At 41.0% G+C, this 17,617-nt stretch overlaps 1 protein-coding gene across 1 annotated transcript; it reads right to left on the minus strand.

Annotated features, from left to right (window-relative positions):
* Positions 1–941: 941 nt before the first annotated feature.
* LOC147880469 (nascent polypeptide-associated complex subunit alpha-like protein 3) lies at positions 942–4,336 on the minus strand. Its single transcript, XM_087370960.1, has 4 exons — positions 4,212–4,336; positions 2,148–2,250; positions 1,865–1,998; positions 942–1,728 (listed from the first exon to the last, which is right to left on the minus strand). The coding sequence occupies exons 1-4, from the start codon at positions 4,266–4,268 to the stop codon at positions 1,390–1,392; spliced, it is 633 nt and encodes a 210-aa protein (XP_087227086.1). The 5' UTR covers positions 4,269–4,336; the 3' UTR covers positions 942–1,389.
* Between the last annotated feature and the right edge of the window lie 13,281 nt (positions 4,337–17,617).

The following is a 17,617-nucleotide window of genomic DNA, read 5'->3' on the forward strand; positions in this document are numbered from 1 at the left end:
TGTTCCAGCTTTTTTGGCCAACGAAACATGCTACCTTAACACATACTCGCACATGACGGACTGCATGTCCTAATAACAATGTATCACCCCCTCCCTCACTGCCCCTCTACCCTATTTTGCTGGCTGCACAGAGGATCTGTTTTCCCCGCTTGACAATGCCAAGAGAGGGCCCCCAGAAGACCAGGGCCTAGGTTAGTGCGGTTTAAATGACGCAAGGCACATTGTTCGGGTATGTATAGACCTCCCTTTTCTTAAATGTCAATTTTGTTTACAAACTTGGAAAATCATTGCAATTGACTTCATTTAAATCTGTGGCTTGTACAAAAGAAGATCCCATTACTCCATTCAAGACTGGATGCACTTTCAAAACAATGATCATACCCAGTCCCAATTGGTCCTTCATGCCTAGATCCATTACATCTTTCGGTAAACCATCATTTGTCATGTAAAGGCAATTGATTGCCTCACGTTTAAGTAAGGTTTCGCATAGGTATTTTGCAAGTTCACAACATCTCGATCTGGCCTTCAAACTGGAAAAGATGAAATGAATATCTGGAGTGACTAGAGCTTATGTATGCATTTACAAATCCCATCTCCTAGAACCTCAACGATCCAACCAGACCTAGTAACATTTATAACATGGCCTGCACCAAATGAAGATCAAACAAGGCTAGTTATAGAAATGGCTAGAATCTGTAGGTGCGATAGAGAAATGGAGGGAAGTAGTGCCTCGTGCTTCTCAGAACAGCTATGAGCCAGAACTTTCTGCAAATTTGTTGAATTTTACATTGCGTTTATTTACCTTTGCGCTACATGCAGTTGAAATTTTCCTGAAGAATTAACAAAGCAAAGCATGTCTCAAAAATCAATCAGTACTTTCAACAAGAGAAAACCACAGGTTTATTTACCTAAAACAATAGTACCCAGGTTGCCCAGATGAGAAGAGCTAAGCTAGACAAAAGCAGCCAAGCTTTATATAGAGCTCAAGGAAATTAGAACAATTCAGGACCCCCAAAAAAAAAGTATCTGCCTGCATGTGTGTGTGTGTGTGTGTGTGTGTGTGTGTGTGTGTGAGTGAGAGAGATAGAGAGAGAGAAGGTGCAGAGAGGGTGCCAGACTCCTTACTTGATGGGTTTGGGGCTTAATTTACTACTGTTCAGAGCAAGCTTACTTTATATTTGGTTACTTCATATTTGAAAAGATAAAACCTTCAACACTTCCCAGCAGGACAGGTATTGGCATACGTGTCATGCTACCACAAAAGGAAAAACCCGGCACTTCTGTTAATATTCATACCTTGACAAGTAGTAGACTGCTGCCTTAGGAGTAAAAAGACTGGCAGAGTGAGGCTGAAATTGGGAGACAGATGAGAAGCAGTCCCCCCACCACTCAAGCAGTAAGCTCCATAATAGCACCAACGATATCTCCATCAGTTGACTTCAAAGCAGCCACAGCTTTGGCTCTAGATACCCCAGCTTGTGTCATTACGAGTTCAATGTCTTTGGCCTCTACACCAGTCTCATCCACCTCCTCCTCTTCTTCAGCTTCCAAGGCTCCTGAGGCTTCAGCTTTTGAATCTACATGTCCAAGATCTGGTGCCTTAAACTGTTCAGCCGCCTGTGTTTGAAGCTGAGAGCTCAAGTCTTCAATCTTGGCCTCTCCAAACACAATGTAAGTATCTGATGCAGGGCTCTTGAAAACATCTGGCTTTGATATTACAAACAAAATCTGCATCAAGAAGTTCAGTCAGTTGCACATTCTGGATGTGAAATACGTCCTCATGAGCTGAACTAAACCACTTGGAAGTTTGGAGGAGGATAAATGCAGCATGGAACATGAGCAAAAACCCAGATGACTGACTGACATTTTTACTCTTCTTAATTGTCACTCTCGTAACACCAGTGACAGGCTTCATGCCAAGCTTTTGCATTGCTTTCCTACTCTTCTTCTCACTGCGACTTTGCTTTGACTTCCCATTTGCACCAATGCCATCCTCTCCTACATTTTAAAAAAGTGGAGATTGCTTTCATTAGTACTCCATGCCATTACAAATGTCAAGGGAATTCATAAGAACAAAATTAGAGAAGGGTGGTGCTAGAGTCTAATTTGACAAAGCATGGAAATCGATAATAATGAAATGTATGTACCATCAGCCTGAGCCTCTTCAAGTTCTGGACCATCATCATCATCCTCGTCATCATCATCGTCGTCGTCTTCATCCTTCTCATCTTCAATCAATGGATCATCTGACTGGGAAAAAATAACAACCCACACTTTCCGCTTCTCAGATTTATACTAAAAACAATGTTTCAATCCTTCTTTAAAAAAAGGCCAACTAGGTTAGTCATGGTGAAGACAACCAAAGATTGAGTAGCAAAGACACGGATTCTGAATTGAGCTACTTGTACATTTGGGAAACATGTAAGCATATGCCCCAGCAGTTCTGGATACCTACATTACAAACATATAGAAAATATTGCGAGAAGCTGTTTAAAAACAGCCCAGACTTGAAATTAATCAATAGACAAGGGTATCACAGAATCAAATGTCGATTTGCATATAAAGACCAAATTTGGAGGATGACAATACAATTTCCCTTCCCGGAAAGAAATTACACCAGAACACAATGGTTGCTTACAGGAATCGCTTGAATAATGGTTAGTTGCAGGATGCTTAAATGCACTAGATCAACCCTAAAGACAGCTAGAGAGGAATAAACAACAAGGAATAACCCATTGGGTTGAAACTTATTATATGAAGATCCTTATAAGACATCGAGTACAGATGGACTCCTTTATGGCATTTAGAATACTTTGAGCCTGGAAGCCCACAACTCCAGAATTTGAGAATACAAATAACTGCTGGGATCAAGGTCCTCATCAAATCGATCACCAACTCCAACCATCCTGCCAGACTAAAATAGTGATACATATCCTGGTGGCACTTTTCTGTTGCCAGTAATATAGCAAAATACACATGCATCATCAGACCAAGTGCATGGGACCCTGCTTACTAGCTTCATTGTGGATGTTTAGACTTGCATTTGTTATCTCCAATCTCATGATTCTCAAACCACCACGTCCAACCACCAGTTTCATATTGCCAGACTCGCTAGGCAAAGCAGGAAAACAGGGTTCCCGGTTTTTTGTTTTTCTACTCCATACCATACAGTGAAAAATTGGCTTCAACCGAAACAAATGAATTGTCCTGGTGGCAGCGAATGAGGGCTCCCGACATGGAGCACGCTATACAAATAATTAGATCACGTCCACCTCACACTTCAACGCATGGATTTATATGTATGTGCAGATATACATATGTATCTATGTCTGTTACGGACATGCCTACAATGTACATACGTTCAAATATATACTACAATAAGGACCCGAACTCATTCTTAGGAGCAATTTTCTTCAAACTTGATTAATGCTAGAGCCATATAGGAAGATAACATCGTCCAGCTGTTTAATTGCACTTGTATGTAGGGTTACACTTATATGCATGGGTTTTATGAGCCAAAATTCATGATCTCCTCAAGTATATTTGTGTTCACTTTATGAACCGTGATTTGTGATACAGCCCTATCGTGGCATATTGGGACTTGTGAGCTCAGAATTTTCAAGAAAAATGCAAACCATCACTTCTCAATCAGCAATTATCTCAAGTCCACAAAGTCGCTTTTCATGTGCACGTAGGATATGAAATCTGCAATATTTTCTTTCTCAATGACCATGTATGGATGCAAGTAATGAATTACAATGTGATAAATCATAGACCATTATTTGGCATAGCTGAATGAAAAGCACCTATCTAATATACTAATGAGCCGTGAAATGCAATTATATTAATCTATAGTAAAGATCACAATGCTGCATATATATTTGGAGTACATGAGCATCGCTACAGCTGTGCGATAAAAATGTTGGATCTCGCATTAAAAAATATAGAAGGATTAAATTAATGGAAAGCCAGGTTCACGTAGACTATTAGAATAGGTGCACGGGGCTCAGTTTACGAGGTAGGAACCTATAACCAACGAAGTGAGCCTACAGCATATAAGATTATCTTCTCTAAAAAAACCAGGGTAAGATGCGGTGCGAAGGCCAGAGAAAGGAAAAAGCAAAACCTTGGGGTAGCACTCAAATGTTCCGGAAAATCTAGGGCAAACGTTCCGGAAGGCAGGATAGAAAGGCAAAAACTGAGAGGTGTACCTGAATTCGTTGTTGTTCGAGGTAGGAAGCAAGCTCTGCAGCGGTATCGGCCGTCATGGCGAGGATCCAGATCTCAGAGCCCAGAAAACTATGTCCAGCTCGAAGCGCTCGTTCTTTGCCCCTTAAACACCTCAATCTTAAAAGAGATCCTTCCCAACGTCCGATTCCCCCACCCCTCCTCCATCCAACGGCTCTCAAAAATCCCCACACTCGTTTTGTTGTTTTTTAATATTAACCTTTGCTTTTACGCCACGCCACGTGTCCTTACATAAAAGGCTTTCGAACCATGAAATGAAGTTCAATGGGCCTCCTAAGAAGGAACGTGCCCGGCCAATGGTGAGCAACTGGTGGCGACGAGCCATTGGCTCGCCATTTTGCACCCACACGAAGGGTCGTGGGGAGGTGGCTCAACTTAATTGCAGTTAATGGGGGATTGGGACGGTGGCATTCCGCATGCAATGGGACTTGAGGTCATTTGTGCTATCTTCGTCTTTCCTCCGTGTTTCTTCGCTAGTGTGTGGTTTTTCACCTCTACGTTTTTGCGTCTCTACTGCTCCGTTTATTCTTGCATTTGTTGCGTTGGTAGTTATCTTTGGCAGTGTGTGGCCTTTGCTCGCTGTGGTGTGCTAGTGTTTCATTGGGGTTTCTGGTATGGTGCACGTTTGATATCCCGTCGGGGTTTCTGGTGTTTCATCGTGGTGATGTTTGATATCCTGTCTTTTGATCTAGGCCCGCGGGATGAATCCTTTGGTGTGCATTCTATAGGGGATAATACAGCTATGGAAGCTCATTCTTTGGGAGTTCCCTCTGTTGCATATCTCGTTTCTACTAATACATTTGATCCTGGTGGTGGTGGTGTTCCACTTCTGGATTTGGATCCTGATATTGTGGAGGTGGTGTCAAAAGGTGGGGAAAATCGGAGCGTGATGAAAGATGAGTGGGTGAGAAAGCGGGTCGATGAGTGGTGTAAGAAAAGAGGCTTAGATTGTGGTGTGGCAATTGAGAAGATGGAGCTTAGGGAGTTGAACTAGTTGCTACAAGTCTTCCAGTTGCAAGTTGTGAAGCTAAAATGGTAAGCTTCATCCTGCGAAGAGCCTGATGAATATGTATAGGTGCTTTAGTAGGACTGTGCGGAAGGAGCAAGAGATGAGGATTACTACTTCTAGTGTGGCAGAGGTTCCTCTCAACATTAGTGTTATCCGATTTTTCATTCGAGCTAGAAGGCACTTATTGTAGCAATGACTCGTTCAATGAGGCAGGGGTGTTCGAGAGAGTTAAGAACGCATGATTCTGGAAAATGCATATTTTAGTATGAGTTCTCTAGGCTTGCAAACAACAACGATTTGCATTTTATTGCCTTTCTTAGTTTTGTGTTTGTGGTGGTGTTAAATTGTATATGTTGGAGCGGAACGAATTTGTTGCATGTGGGAGATTTCTTACAATAAGTGGAATATTCCGTTATTTTTATTGCTTTGTATTCAAATCTTCAAGTGTTGGAGGTGCCTTGGTCTTTACCTATGTGTCTTTGGATTTGTGACAAGTTGCTTTTACTGTTGCATGTGTGTGATTTTCATAGGTACAGTGAAAGCTTTCTAAGAACTATAAGGTGGATTTGAAGCACTATAAGGAGGGTTTATGGCCTCCTATTTGGGTTCAAGATATCATAAACATTTGCCTCCACATGGTGAAGATGATGCAGGTCTACATTTGAAATTTATGCTCCTTTAGCCTATCAGTAATCCTCATGGTTTGGTAAGTACTAGTTTCCTTATTTGTTTTTGTGATTTTCGGTGTTTTATTACTTGTTTGTGATTGTGTTGTTCATTTTGAAGTGCAAATCAGGTATAATCGAGATCGTGTTGGAAGGAAGATGCTTGGCAGTATTATTTGTGATATGTTGTGCACATGTGGATTGGAGGTGTATAATGTCTCTAACCAGAGTCTACGAAGTAGTTCCAGTTGGCGTTGCTATGTTGGTGATAGGTCATAAGAGGGTGGAAGGGTTTCGTCATTATGATATGACAACTGATTGTCAAGTACAAGTTGCTTTTGATGTTTTAGCAAAACCTTATGTGGCATCTAAGAGAGTATGGGGATGTGTCAAAGAAGACTATTGCTGGAGTAGCGAAGGAAGTCAATGGCATGGATCGAATTTGTCCTGTGGTAGGGGATTCTTCAAAATGTGTATGTGTGTGTTGTTTGCGTTCTATTTTTGTTGAGTATTTTGGTGTGTGTGGAATTTTTATGCTTGTTTGTGTTGCAAGGAATTATGCTTCGGGTGTGGTGCTGGATGATGGTGGAGTAGAGGAGCTAGTAGTAATTTAGAATCTAGTATTACAGTCTCTTCTGCTTTGGAAGCTCTAGATCTCGAGGGTGATTCTGCTCCTTGTGTAAAGGATCGTGATGTTGCTAGTATTTATGGTTCTGGTATTCTGACAAATAGTGAATCTCCATGTTTTTGGGTTGGTTTGAAGTGCGGTTAATGATAGTACATGTGTTAGCAGTTTTGTCGATGTGGATTCTATTGGCATTCTTAAAGATTGTAGAGCCCTTGTTGATTCCGTTGGCGTTGATTCTATTGGAATTCTTAAGAATAGTGGTGGTTTTCATGTGTTGGATAGTTTAATTGGTGTGGATCCTAATGTAGGAGTTGTTGAGCCTTTGGATGTTTCTGCTCATATGGATGAGGGAATTTGGAGGTGTTTCATGGTTTAGAGAAATCTGATTTGAACCTCATTGAAGAGAGTTGGCCGCAGGGATGAAAGTTTTATCGATGCAGGATTGTAATGTGATGGTCGGTTCGTGTATGCTGGAGCAGTCAGTTTTCAAGAATTGTGTGATAAATTTAGTTTGTGGTGGATTGACATTGTAGTTGGCATTTTCTTTTGGGCCAGATTTGCTCATATGGATGCATAGTACATGCACATGAGTCAGTTGGTTGTTGGATCTTTTGGTGGAAAGAAGACCTAGTATTGAAGATGAAGTGGTGACATACTCATGGAGATGAAACTTCAACTTGATGTAAAATTTTGTTATGGACAGTTTACAGTTTTTGGTTAGATTTATGTAAATTCTTTATGGTGGATGATGTAAATATTTGGTACTATGTAGAGGTTTCTGATGTGAAAAAAATGATGTATATGATGGGAGTTTTTGAATATGTAGATATGATCAATGTGATGGCATGTTTATTGAGAAATTTTCTTGTGTTCTTTAATGTCATTCTACAATAATAATGTTTATTAATTTTATAGTAGTTGTTTAATGTGTAATGTGTTTAGTTGTTATGAATTTTTATTTGATTTGGTAAGATGTATGTTACTAGTTTAGCTTTAGTTGAGTTAGGTTGTTAAGTTAGAGAGGTTTAGTTACGTATGTCAGTTGGGGTTAGTGTGTGATTACAAAATGTGGTAGGCACGAGTGTCTACTTACGCAATGTGATTGGCGTAAATGGGTTGGGCATTTTCTCTTTCTGAAAATGCCATGGTCAGATGACTTAGATTAAATCTAATCCAACCGCGGTGCATTACATAACATTAGTGGCCAAGAATATGATGGCTTAATTGGAACATTAAGGGAGCCAAAGTGACAATGCCTCTACTTTTAAGCATGGTGTGTCACGCATAGGTTGCTACTGGTTTATTTTCTCTCTCCACCTACAATGACACTTGATCGCTACCATCCTTGTAGCTTTTAATCCAAATGGTTACCAATTCGAGCACCACATGGTAGGGTCAGTTGAGACAAGCTTCTATGTAGGCATTGTCAGCAGAGCTTTCCATCAACTACAATGAAGGGAAAGAAGCTGGCTTGTGTAGTATTGGTGCCACCATTGCAAGCGAGCTAGCATCCAATCAAAAGTACTTACCCTAACATCAAATCTATACATCTTTAATGTCAAAATTCTTTGAAACTAGGACTGTCAACTTGGAGCAATGAGGGAAGGAATATCCTCATGCTCTCTTGGGGGCTTACCCTCACAAGATGCGAGTGGGTAAGGCATGAGCAAGTGTGGGTGAGTTACCAAGGATGACATAAGGTAGGGCAATTTTGAAGTTCTATCATGATTGATTGATTCTTGCAACATTTTTCAACCAAGTCATTAGAAACTTGAGGATAGTTATCCCAAAAAACCTTATACAAGAATGCATGAATAAGTCAAGTTATTGAACTTTGGCATAGCTCTGTGGCATCATGAAAGCATTACAATAAACCAAGAATCGAATAGTTACTGAGGCTAGAATCAAGGCAACAAGGCTAATTCATCACCCCAATGCTACATGAAGCTGGAAAGGGATTTGTACCACTATTAATGTGGTACTTGTGATTTGGCCATTACTTGGGGAAGGCTTTGGATGCCCAAGCATGCTTGATGGATCACCTGGAATTGATTTTCCCATTGGCACTATTTTATGTCAGGTCTTGTACTAGACTCTCCCTATCATGGGAAAGCTCCCTAATTTGCTACTATAAGTAGTGGGTCTCTGCTTGTAGTTGTACCCTTTCCATCATCAAATTTACAACTTGCCCAAGCATGCCTAGATTCTTTCCATAGGGTTCAGTCCAGAAGGGTGGTGATGATGGGAAGACATGTTGTGCCAGAATTGGAGTCGGATCGTCAAGAAGTTCATGGTCGTCCATTGGATGGCCCTTCTGGTTTGGATATAGAAGCGTAAAATGTTATTATACTCCTTGAGAGTTTGGATCTCTCTAGCCCCACTAGTCTTCAACCTCCTTGGTGTTGGCCTTGTGCTCTTCTTTGTACATCATTTTCATCACCACTAGCTAGTCTTTTGCCATATCATAACTTTGTTGGAGGGCAAGAAATTTCTCCTTCAAGATCTGGATGGCCAAATCTTATGTTGAGGGTCCCTTGGTGAATCTTATATTCATGGCCCTCAGATCTTCTATGGAGGGTCCATAGCCTATATTTGCCAATAAGATGAGAGTATGTGTTAATATGGCATTGGATCCTTGATTGGCCGCTTGCTCATGGCCTTTGCATTTTTCCCATTTCATCTTCTACCTTCTCGTGCACTAGATCATGATAATATTCCGGTTGCCATATGGCAAGGTGCTTCCTATGGTTGAGTTCCCTTGGTCCTATCATCTGTGCTGTTGGTTGTATGGGTAGGATGGCATTGACATTGGGCAGTGTGGCACTTCTTGCATTTGAATAGGCCTTTCGGAGAGACACCTCTTGCTTGCACCTGGTTTGGAGGATTATCCATAATCCTTTAGAGTGTTCCTCCCACACATGGTAAGCTCTATTCGGATTATGTCTAATAGCTCCATTAACATCCTAACATTGAGTAATTGGGAGGTGGCTCTCCATTGCACATAAGCTCACAACTATGCTTCCATGAATCATGTTTGAGTCTACATTTCCATAGTCTTGCATCACATCCCTTCAAGCACTATGAGGTGCTCAGTTGTAACTACTACCTAAATGCTTCAAATTCCTATTAACTCATTTGTGAGCTACTCCACATGCTCTTCTCATCTTTCCTTCTGAATATTTGTCTCCTATTTTGCTATAGTAAGCATCGAACTGATGTGTGAAACATCGACTTTGAGTTGCTCAACGTTCTAGCATTGCCTTCTATTTAAGGATGGACACAAGCAAGGGTAGCACATTCTTTAGCTTGGTGCTTCTTCCATAGTACATGCTCGCGCTTTCAATGTCCTAGAATCAAGCAATAATAATAGATAATTTGTTGAGGCCCTGACTGGCCATTTTGCACACCATCATTGGTGGGGCATTGTTAATTTTGATATGCTTGATGCACCTGGTCATATTAACCTACGACGATTTATGTTGGAGACATGGCTACAGCTACCATAGTGGCCCCAACAAGCTATTGTGTTCATGCCTACCATTGCTTTGGTAAGACTCTATTGTGTGCATTGTCATTTGGCAAATTACACATCAAATTTTATTGAGTCCACAGTCTTTAACCACATGTCCATGATTGTGGTATTAATTACACGACACAATTGGTCCGAGATGATGTGTGGCACCTGTATCATCTTTGGAGATCCTAACTTTATTGAGGGATTCCTCTAGATTCATCTTTTTAGCTTTCTTGCCCCTCCATCTCCATTCACAACGCTTGTCTGCTTTATCTTCCGAGTCACTATTGTCCAAATTAGAGGAATCTGACTCATGAGTCATTTCAATTTGTTTGGATTTTGACTTGTGAGAATGCTCCCTTATGCACTAATATTTGTTCCCTCTGAATCATTGACTCCAGCACTTGCTCTAGAGTGAGATTCCACCACTTTCTCTAGAGCCAGATTCACAATATTTATAAATGCAATAGGACATTTAAGGGTCTACTCATCTTTGCCATAAAAATGCATTAAATTTTGGGGGACTGCAACTTTTTGCTCAAAAATCCAAATTCAAAGATTTCTAAACTAGAATGGAGAGCACATCTCCGTCTTCATTGTGTAATGCTGAATTGTCATTTTTGGGTAGCTTACTGGGCACTAGTATCATAAATCTCCCACTCCCTCAACCCGCCTCCCTCCTCCCCTCAGCCCGCCTACCTCCCCACAACAACAGAAAGAGCTTATAAAGGCTCCGTGAGCAAGCATGGTGGGTTGGATAGGCCCCACGATAGGGCTATGGGTATCGCAATGGGCTGAGAGGCCTAAGGTAGCGCACATCTGCCTTGGAGGTCCTGCGACGGGGAGGTAGTCCTTGGAGCAATGCGTAGCACCAAGCGATGGGGTTGCAAAAAAACCATGAATAAAATAAGAATTCAACACCTCAGTATCTAGTATCTTGGCTTGTGGTAATCATTGCAAGAGGCATTGAAACTTGGTTGTGTATTCATCCACCATAAGAACTTATTGGTCCATCCAGCCAAAACATGGACCACAATCTTTTCCTCCCAGTATATCACAAAAGATGCATCACGGAGGTATCATAAGTGCCAAAATGTGCATTGCCTTACTATGGTACCCAAATCCCCACTTCTCTCTATAGCATTGGAACAAAGTTCACCCTTTTCAAAGCTTGATCTATGTGCACTATGGCCGGAGCATTAACATACACTTGCAAACAAAATAACATGGGCATAAATATCATCTGGTGACCATCCAAAAGACTCAGGATATTTTACCATCATGGCTAGTTCTTGAGGCTGTGTTCTTTGGTGACGTAATAGTGAAACTGTACTAGGGGAGGATACGGTGGTAGAACCAATATTGCTATGGATGGATTAGTGATGGAATAGGAAAACAAAGTTAGCAAATCCTTAGGGGGTTTTGAAACACCACTACTTGTATCATAACTTAACTGGAGAACAATGGCACATTGTTTGACTCAGTGATGATAGTTCTCGTCATCATGCACATACATCCATTCAAATTATTTTGGCTATCATATAGTCATCACCAAAGTGTTAACAAGTTGCATTTTTGTATGAATATCAGAACAATCTAGAACATTAACATCACAATACAAGAATAGGACAATTACATGGAAACTCATAGATAAGAGAAATGACAAGAATAAACAAAGAAAGTATTTGGTATGTACAACAAACAATCATCTACTAATTCTATTTTAGTTTCAAAATCTCAACAAACAATCATCTACTGATTCTATTTCAGTTTCTAACTCTCAAGAAATACAATAGAACATCTATTACAAAACTTGCAAAAGTAAGGACTTATGTCGAAGCATTATCCTCTTTTAAAGGAAATTCTCTCTCTCTCTCTAATCCTTACTCGACCAATGGGAATCCTTTGAATTAATATGTCGGCCATACAAAGATTAAAGCCACTAAATGGCTATTCCATTGATTACCCTAAATGGGTATTACAATGGTATTTCAAGATTAATGACCGGTCCTTACTAAGATGCTCTCTCTTACATTTCCAATAGCTAGTGGTTCATCAAATGGTCAGATGAATATGGATCACCCAACATGAGATAGATTGGCTCATGTGATAGCATGCATATGTCTGTATGTAGAAAGGAGTGTGTGTGTGTGTGTGAGAGAGAGAGAGAGAGTGGTAGGTACGATGGATGTTAACCACAACAGTTAACAGCTCATGCAAGCATCGTGTGATTGTAATGATAAAGCAGAGAAGTAGGAGAGGGTGTGAGAAAGTTTATATGCTATCCACCTTGGAGCCGTATGGGCCCAAATGCTTGTAAGAAGAGAGTGAGAGAGGTGAAAGAGTACAAGGGTTAGCCCTCCCTTCAAAAGGTGGAATGTATAAAAGGCAAGAAATTTGACTTTGGTCTTGCAACATTTGGAATACAAGCTCTCTCATTCTCTTCATTCGCTTGTGAGTGCGACTTTTTGCTTTCCATTGAGTGTTTCCTTGTGATCATCGCCACTCCCCTCCCTCCACTCTTCCTCCTTCTCTTCTGCATCCCCTCCCCCTTCTCTTCTTTCCTCTCTTCCCTCTTCACTCTTGTCAAATCACACTGACACAATCCACTTGAATGACACAAGTGTTAGGCTCATGCATGTGAATCTCTCACAAGGAGTTGTATTTCACCCACTGCGTTACCAGTTGCGTTGCCTTACCAGTCGTTGCATTGACTCAACCAATGCATTAAGGATTCATTGCTTTAAGAACACTGCTTTAAGGCTAATGCAGTGACATGATAATGTAGCAACTTAGGAAGTCATCGCTTTAAGGCTAATGCAGCGATACTACTGCTTTAAGGCCAAAGAGACATAGTGATTGATTCTGACTGGAGCAATCAGACTGAGTGATCAACACATACACCTAAGGTCTGGTAGGGTGATAGGAATTGACACAGAGCTGGAAGAAAACACTTCAAATAACATTCTAACTAGCCCATCACACACTGCATTGTTAGTTCCATCTAGAATCTCGACGTTAAGTTCTTATTCAGTACACAGTCTCATACATAGAGTCCTCGATTTTGGAGGACACAATGAGCTTCAATGACGAAATGGCGGAAAACCCAAATCATTCTCTAATTTTTATGGGAAAGTTCAGCCTGTCCGACCAAGATTTGGTCAACCCCTTCGCTTAGCAAACCAGAGTGCTAGAGGAGCAGCAAGACACTCCTCCAACATCTGCCACCAATAGTGCCCCAAGTAACCCAATGCTCGTCTCGATTGGAGATCCTATGGGGCCTCATGTTCAATTGTATGAGGGTGAGTCATCCTTCATCAAAGCCTCTAAGCCCTAGGTACCCATCTTTTGGCCACCGACTCCTGAACGATGGGGAAATGATCAAATGGACTTTGGGGAAAATACTCTCTCTTACACGATGGCAACTCATCCCAAAATTTGGGTAGAAGCCCCATAGCATACTCCTTTCCCTACAGCTGCTTAAAGGATGATGCCCAATATGAACATACCTATGTCAAGGCCCACCCCAGTGCGGCTAATATGGCTAAGCCCACCACAAATGCTGACTCCAGGTCCTATTAGGCTAGGGCTAGTTAACACAATATCTACACGGCCGTGCTGACAAATGAGGCTATATCATTAATATGGTGGATGCATGCATATCAAGTTATCATGTTAATACAACCCAAGCTCTCAAGACCTCCTACTTTGTTTGAGATGTCTGAGAGGAGACAAAGACATCACCATATGCAGCTCTCTACCAGGACACAAAACTCTATTGTGGAAGGATGATGACTTGGATTTGTTGAGTTCCCATGCTAGGCTAATCTGGTGTCCTAGTGCAAGCACTATGAGGGGGGTCTGCACCATGGGCTTTTGCAGGAAGAGATGCTAGTGCGTCAAGTAGCCATCCAACCACCATCTCCAAGCTCATAACCAAATTCTTAGGAGAGGGAGATCCCATATCCCATGTTGAAAGGTTTGAGCAGATTTGTGAGACCTTTAGGGACATTGATGACTTAGACAAAGTGAATGCATTTGGGCTGAGCCTAGATGGTAAGGCAAGCCAATGGTACATGGCCCTGGGAGCGAGAGACAAAATCAATTGGGAAATGTTGAGACAAGCCTTTATAGTGGGGTTTGCTCCCACTGGTCCTAGATGGAGCCCTTTCAACTAGTTGTATGAGGTCAAGCAAGAGGAACACGAGACATGTGAGAATACATTGTGAGAATTAAACATTTTAATTCATGCTGTGAGTCTCATGAAATGATGAGTGATGAGCAACTATTGCCACGCTTTCTCATTGGGTTAAGGGATGCAAAGCTGCATGATCATCTATTACCTTAAAACCCACATCCTTTGAGTTGTGCAACAAGATGGTTGTACTCTTGGATGATAATATGAAGGATAAGGGATAACTGTAAAAGCTACCTCTAGCTTCATCCGAAGTGTCTCATATCGACAAATCTATTACATAGGTGAAGCCAAGTAGGCAACTCCACTAGCCAAAAGCACAAACATAGATGAAGTGGCCACAGATCTATTGACTCGAGTGGCCCAATAGGTAAGATAAGGCCCAGGTATTTGCACTTGTTTCCAAGATGAGACAATGTATGGTGTGGGATATGCACGAGCAACCACCCTACAAATGAGTACCCTACCTTAGAGCTAGGCCGCACTTTACTGTGCTCATTGTGCAAGATGGGGAAATCATGGGACTTTGCAACATCGGTACCCTAGGGCTATTCCCCCACCCATGTATTAATAGGAAACCCTTCGCACCACCAAACCAAGGTCAACTAGCTATATGGTAGAGTATACAAGGAGCCCCCTCGGCCAACCAAGGGCCATACCCTTGCCACTGGGTGTGCAACCCCCACCACCACAAATTTACACCTATAAATCAGGCTATTATTACAGAACCACTAAATGGGAAGATCTCAACTATGTTGTGCTAGCACCCTATCCCTTGTCATATGAGAGTCGTGTATATAAGGCCAACCAAATAAGCCATTAACAATATATTCAGCTGTATCAAACTGCTCCCACTATGCAACAAGCAAGGAATATGAACTCTTTGAATTGCAACAATGCTATACTTGTCAAGGCCCACATTGTGCAAGTGAGTGTCCTTACAAGATAGCAACCAACTAGCCCATAGCTTGTTATAAGTGCCACACCACTTAACCATACGGAGATGAAGAAGATAACCACACAATGATAGCGACAAGTAGATTGGGTACAATCTCCACCCCCCTAGATGAGTGGCTCACACTTCCTCGTCTAGAGTATTTATAATATTTCATTAAGCACAAGGAGCCAAAATTATGCTCAGTGTGTGAATTTGGGCTAGAAGGGTGACTACTCGAGCTGCTTTCACTATGTCCGCATTTTGAATTAAGCTGATAGGGATGTTACCCTATGAATTTTTATGCTATATTCCACCAGACCTTCATACCATTTATCCATTCCTCTGAGTGTGGCATAAGGCTTGGTGACATGGGGGAGCCCATAAGCTAGGCAGATTGTCTCGGTTATTAAGTAGTAAAGTGGATTGTCTTAGCTGTAAAGTAGTACAAGTGGTATTCCTTATCTGACAAAATCGACCACTTGTCGTAGGTTTAGGTGGCAGGGGAATCTGTCTGCTACTGTATGTAGGCTCGTTGCTTGAAGAGATAGGACCACCACTGGGACATTGCTCATCTTTGAAAAGGCTAAGGAGAAAATCCTTTTAAAGGGGCGATGACTATTGGATTGTTCTTGAAATCAATAACTTGCTACCCTGTGTAAATGCCATGCATGAAGGAATCAACTGCAACGTCAAGTGCAGTAGTGTGCTCGGTCATTGTGCTGCTGTTTGTTGCAGTTCTTTTTCTTCACAATGAAGTTGTTGGATGTGTTCGATCCAAAGGTGATTGATCTTAGCATTGTTTTTAATATAAAGAGGGTTGCAAGCATTTCTTGCAGTGCCCGCATTGTTAAAGTGGGACGCACCAAGCCGCTGATGTCACTATGATCATAGTGCAAGTGACGTTTGATTGCTATTGTCACTGTAGCAGAGTCATTTACAAATCGAGGAAGAACTTGTTGCACTCTGCCAACATTTGCAAAAACATTTATGACGCTATCGTGGAGCCCAAGCTAGCCTTCATACATTATTTATCTAATTTGTGCGAAAGGTATTCTTATTGAAATCAATCATTCCTCGATTTTGTTCAGATTGGATGTGTTTTTCCAGGGGGTGGACATTGACATGTTTTCCTTTGAGAACTTTGATTTTTTCCATGTATGGATTTGGTTATAGCACGCAAGGACTTTGTTTTCGATTTCTTGTATTACTTTATTTAAGTCTTCCTTTATAGATGTTGTGTCGATGTTTACTTTTTTCAATTTTGATTTGAATGTCAAACATCCACATGTAAAGCAAGCAAAGCTCGGTGTGCCATTTATTTTTGCAAGGCACGTCATCTTTGGATTTTGCATCCCTCTTTTCCGTTTCAAGGAGATGTCTTTGTTGGGATTTTGAGTAGATGTTCCTCCAATCATGCTGTCATCGATATGAATTCCTAATACTTCTTCGCCTCGTACCATGCATTCTTCTTCATTGGCGTTGTTAGAACAGAGAACTATGGCTTTTAGTTTGTAAATTTTATTACATGCTACCTTGATAGGGTGCTTGGTTTCACAGTTACTTTGTAAAGGGTGGCAATTTGTTTTATTGTGGAATGCAAAATTTCTTACTGGAGATGCAAAAGAGCTGATTCCTCACTCTTCGCCTAAATAATGTATGTTCTTTTGATTTGTTTCCTTGCAAGTGGCACAATTATGGGGGGAGTGGTTGATGCATTTATTAGTAACAAAATTGGTTGTTTGTTGTTCGAGTGAGTGAATTCCATAATTTGTACAATTGAGTGGCCATCAAAAGCCAGGACAGAGAAAGAATAATGAAGAGGTTGATGTAGTGTTTGAAGGCAATCAAAGATTAGGGGCGGGCAATTGGTGGAGTTTTTAAATGCAGACAATGTTGTGTTGCTTGCTTTATCATTTGCATGTGGATGTGTCTCTTGTTTTTTTATTACACTAGTGGTTGTTGGATCATCGATGTTATTGCTGACAACATTGTGTGCAAGCATTTCAAACATCATGTCGTATGTGTATGTAGGATGCAGAGCTATTAAACAAGAAAGCAAGTCGGTATTGTTTGGTTTTTTGTTATTGAATTCTTTGTTCCAATCGAGTTCAAGTTAATTCTTGAATCCATTTGTAAGGGAGAATAATTGAAAGCTTATGCTACAAACAATTAGAAGGCTATGTACATGCAATCTTGCAAACAACGCAAAGAACAAAGAGGGAAGGACACATGGGAAGAAAGATAGGGAGACAAAAAGATAGAGAAAGAGAGATGGAAGTACAATGCAAACTTTAAAAGGTTATGTTCGAATCCCGTTCAAATACAAGGAGAATGTATCACATAACATTTGCATATTGCTTGGAAGAGAAGGAGAAATTGCTATGAACCCAATGTTTTTCGTTGAAATAAGAATTTAAATGC

Source organism: Dipteris shenzhenensis, chromosome 32 (genome assembly GCF_047967505.1).
Source record: "Dipteris shenzhenensis isolate YYH24624 ecotype China chromosome 32, Dip_SZ_1.0, whole genome shotgun sequence".
Taxonomy (NCBI): Eukaryota; Viridiplantae; Streptophyta; class Polypodiopsida; order Gleicheniales; family Dipteridaceae; genus Dipteris; species Dipteris shenzhenensis.

Excerpts from the sequence above, each read along its gene's own strand:
- LOC147880469 (XM_087370960.1), bottom strand. The coding sequence starts at position 4,268 with ATGACGGCCGATACCGCTGCAGAGCTTGCTTCCTACCTCGAACAACAA. Across the intron at positions 2,251-4,211 it reads TCGAACAACAACGAATTCAG|TCAGATGATCCATTGATTGA; the intron begins GTACACCTCTCA and ends ATTTTTTCCCAG. Across the intron at positions 1,729-1,864 it reads CAATTAAGAAGAGTAAAAAT|ATTTTGTTTGTAATATCAAA; the intron begins GTCAGTCAGTCA and ends TTCTTGATGCAG.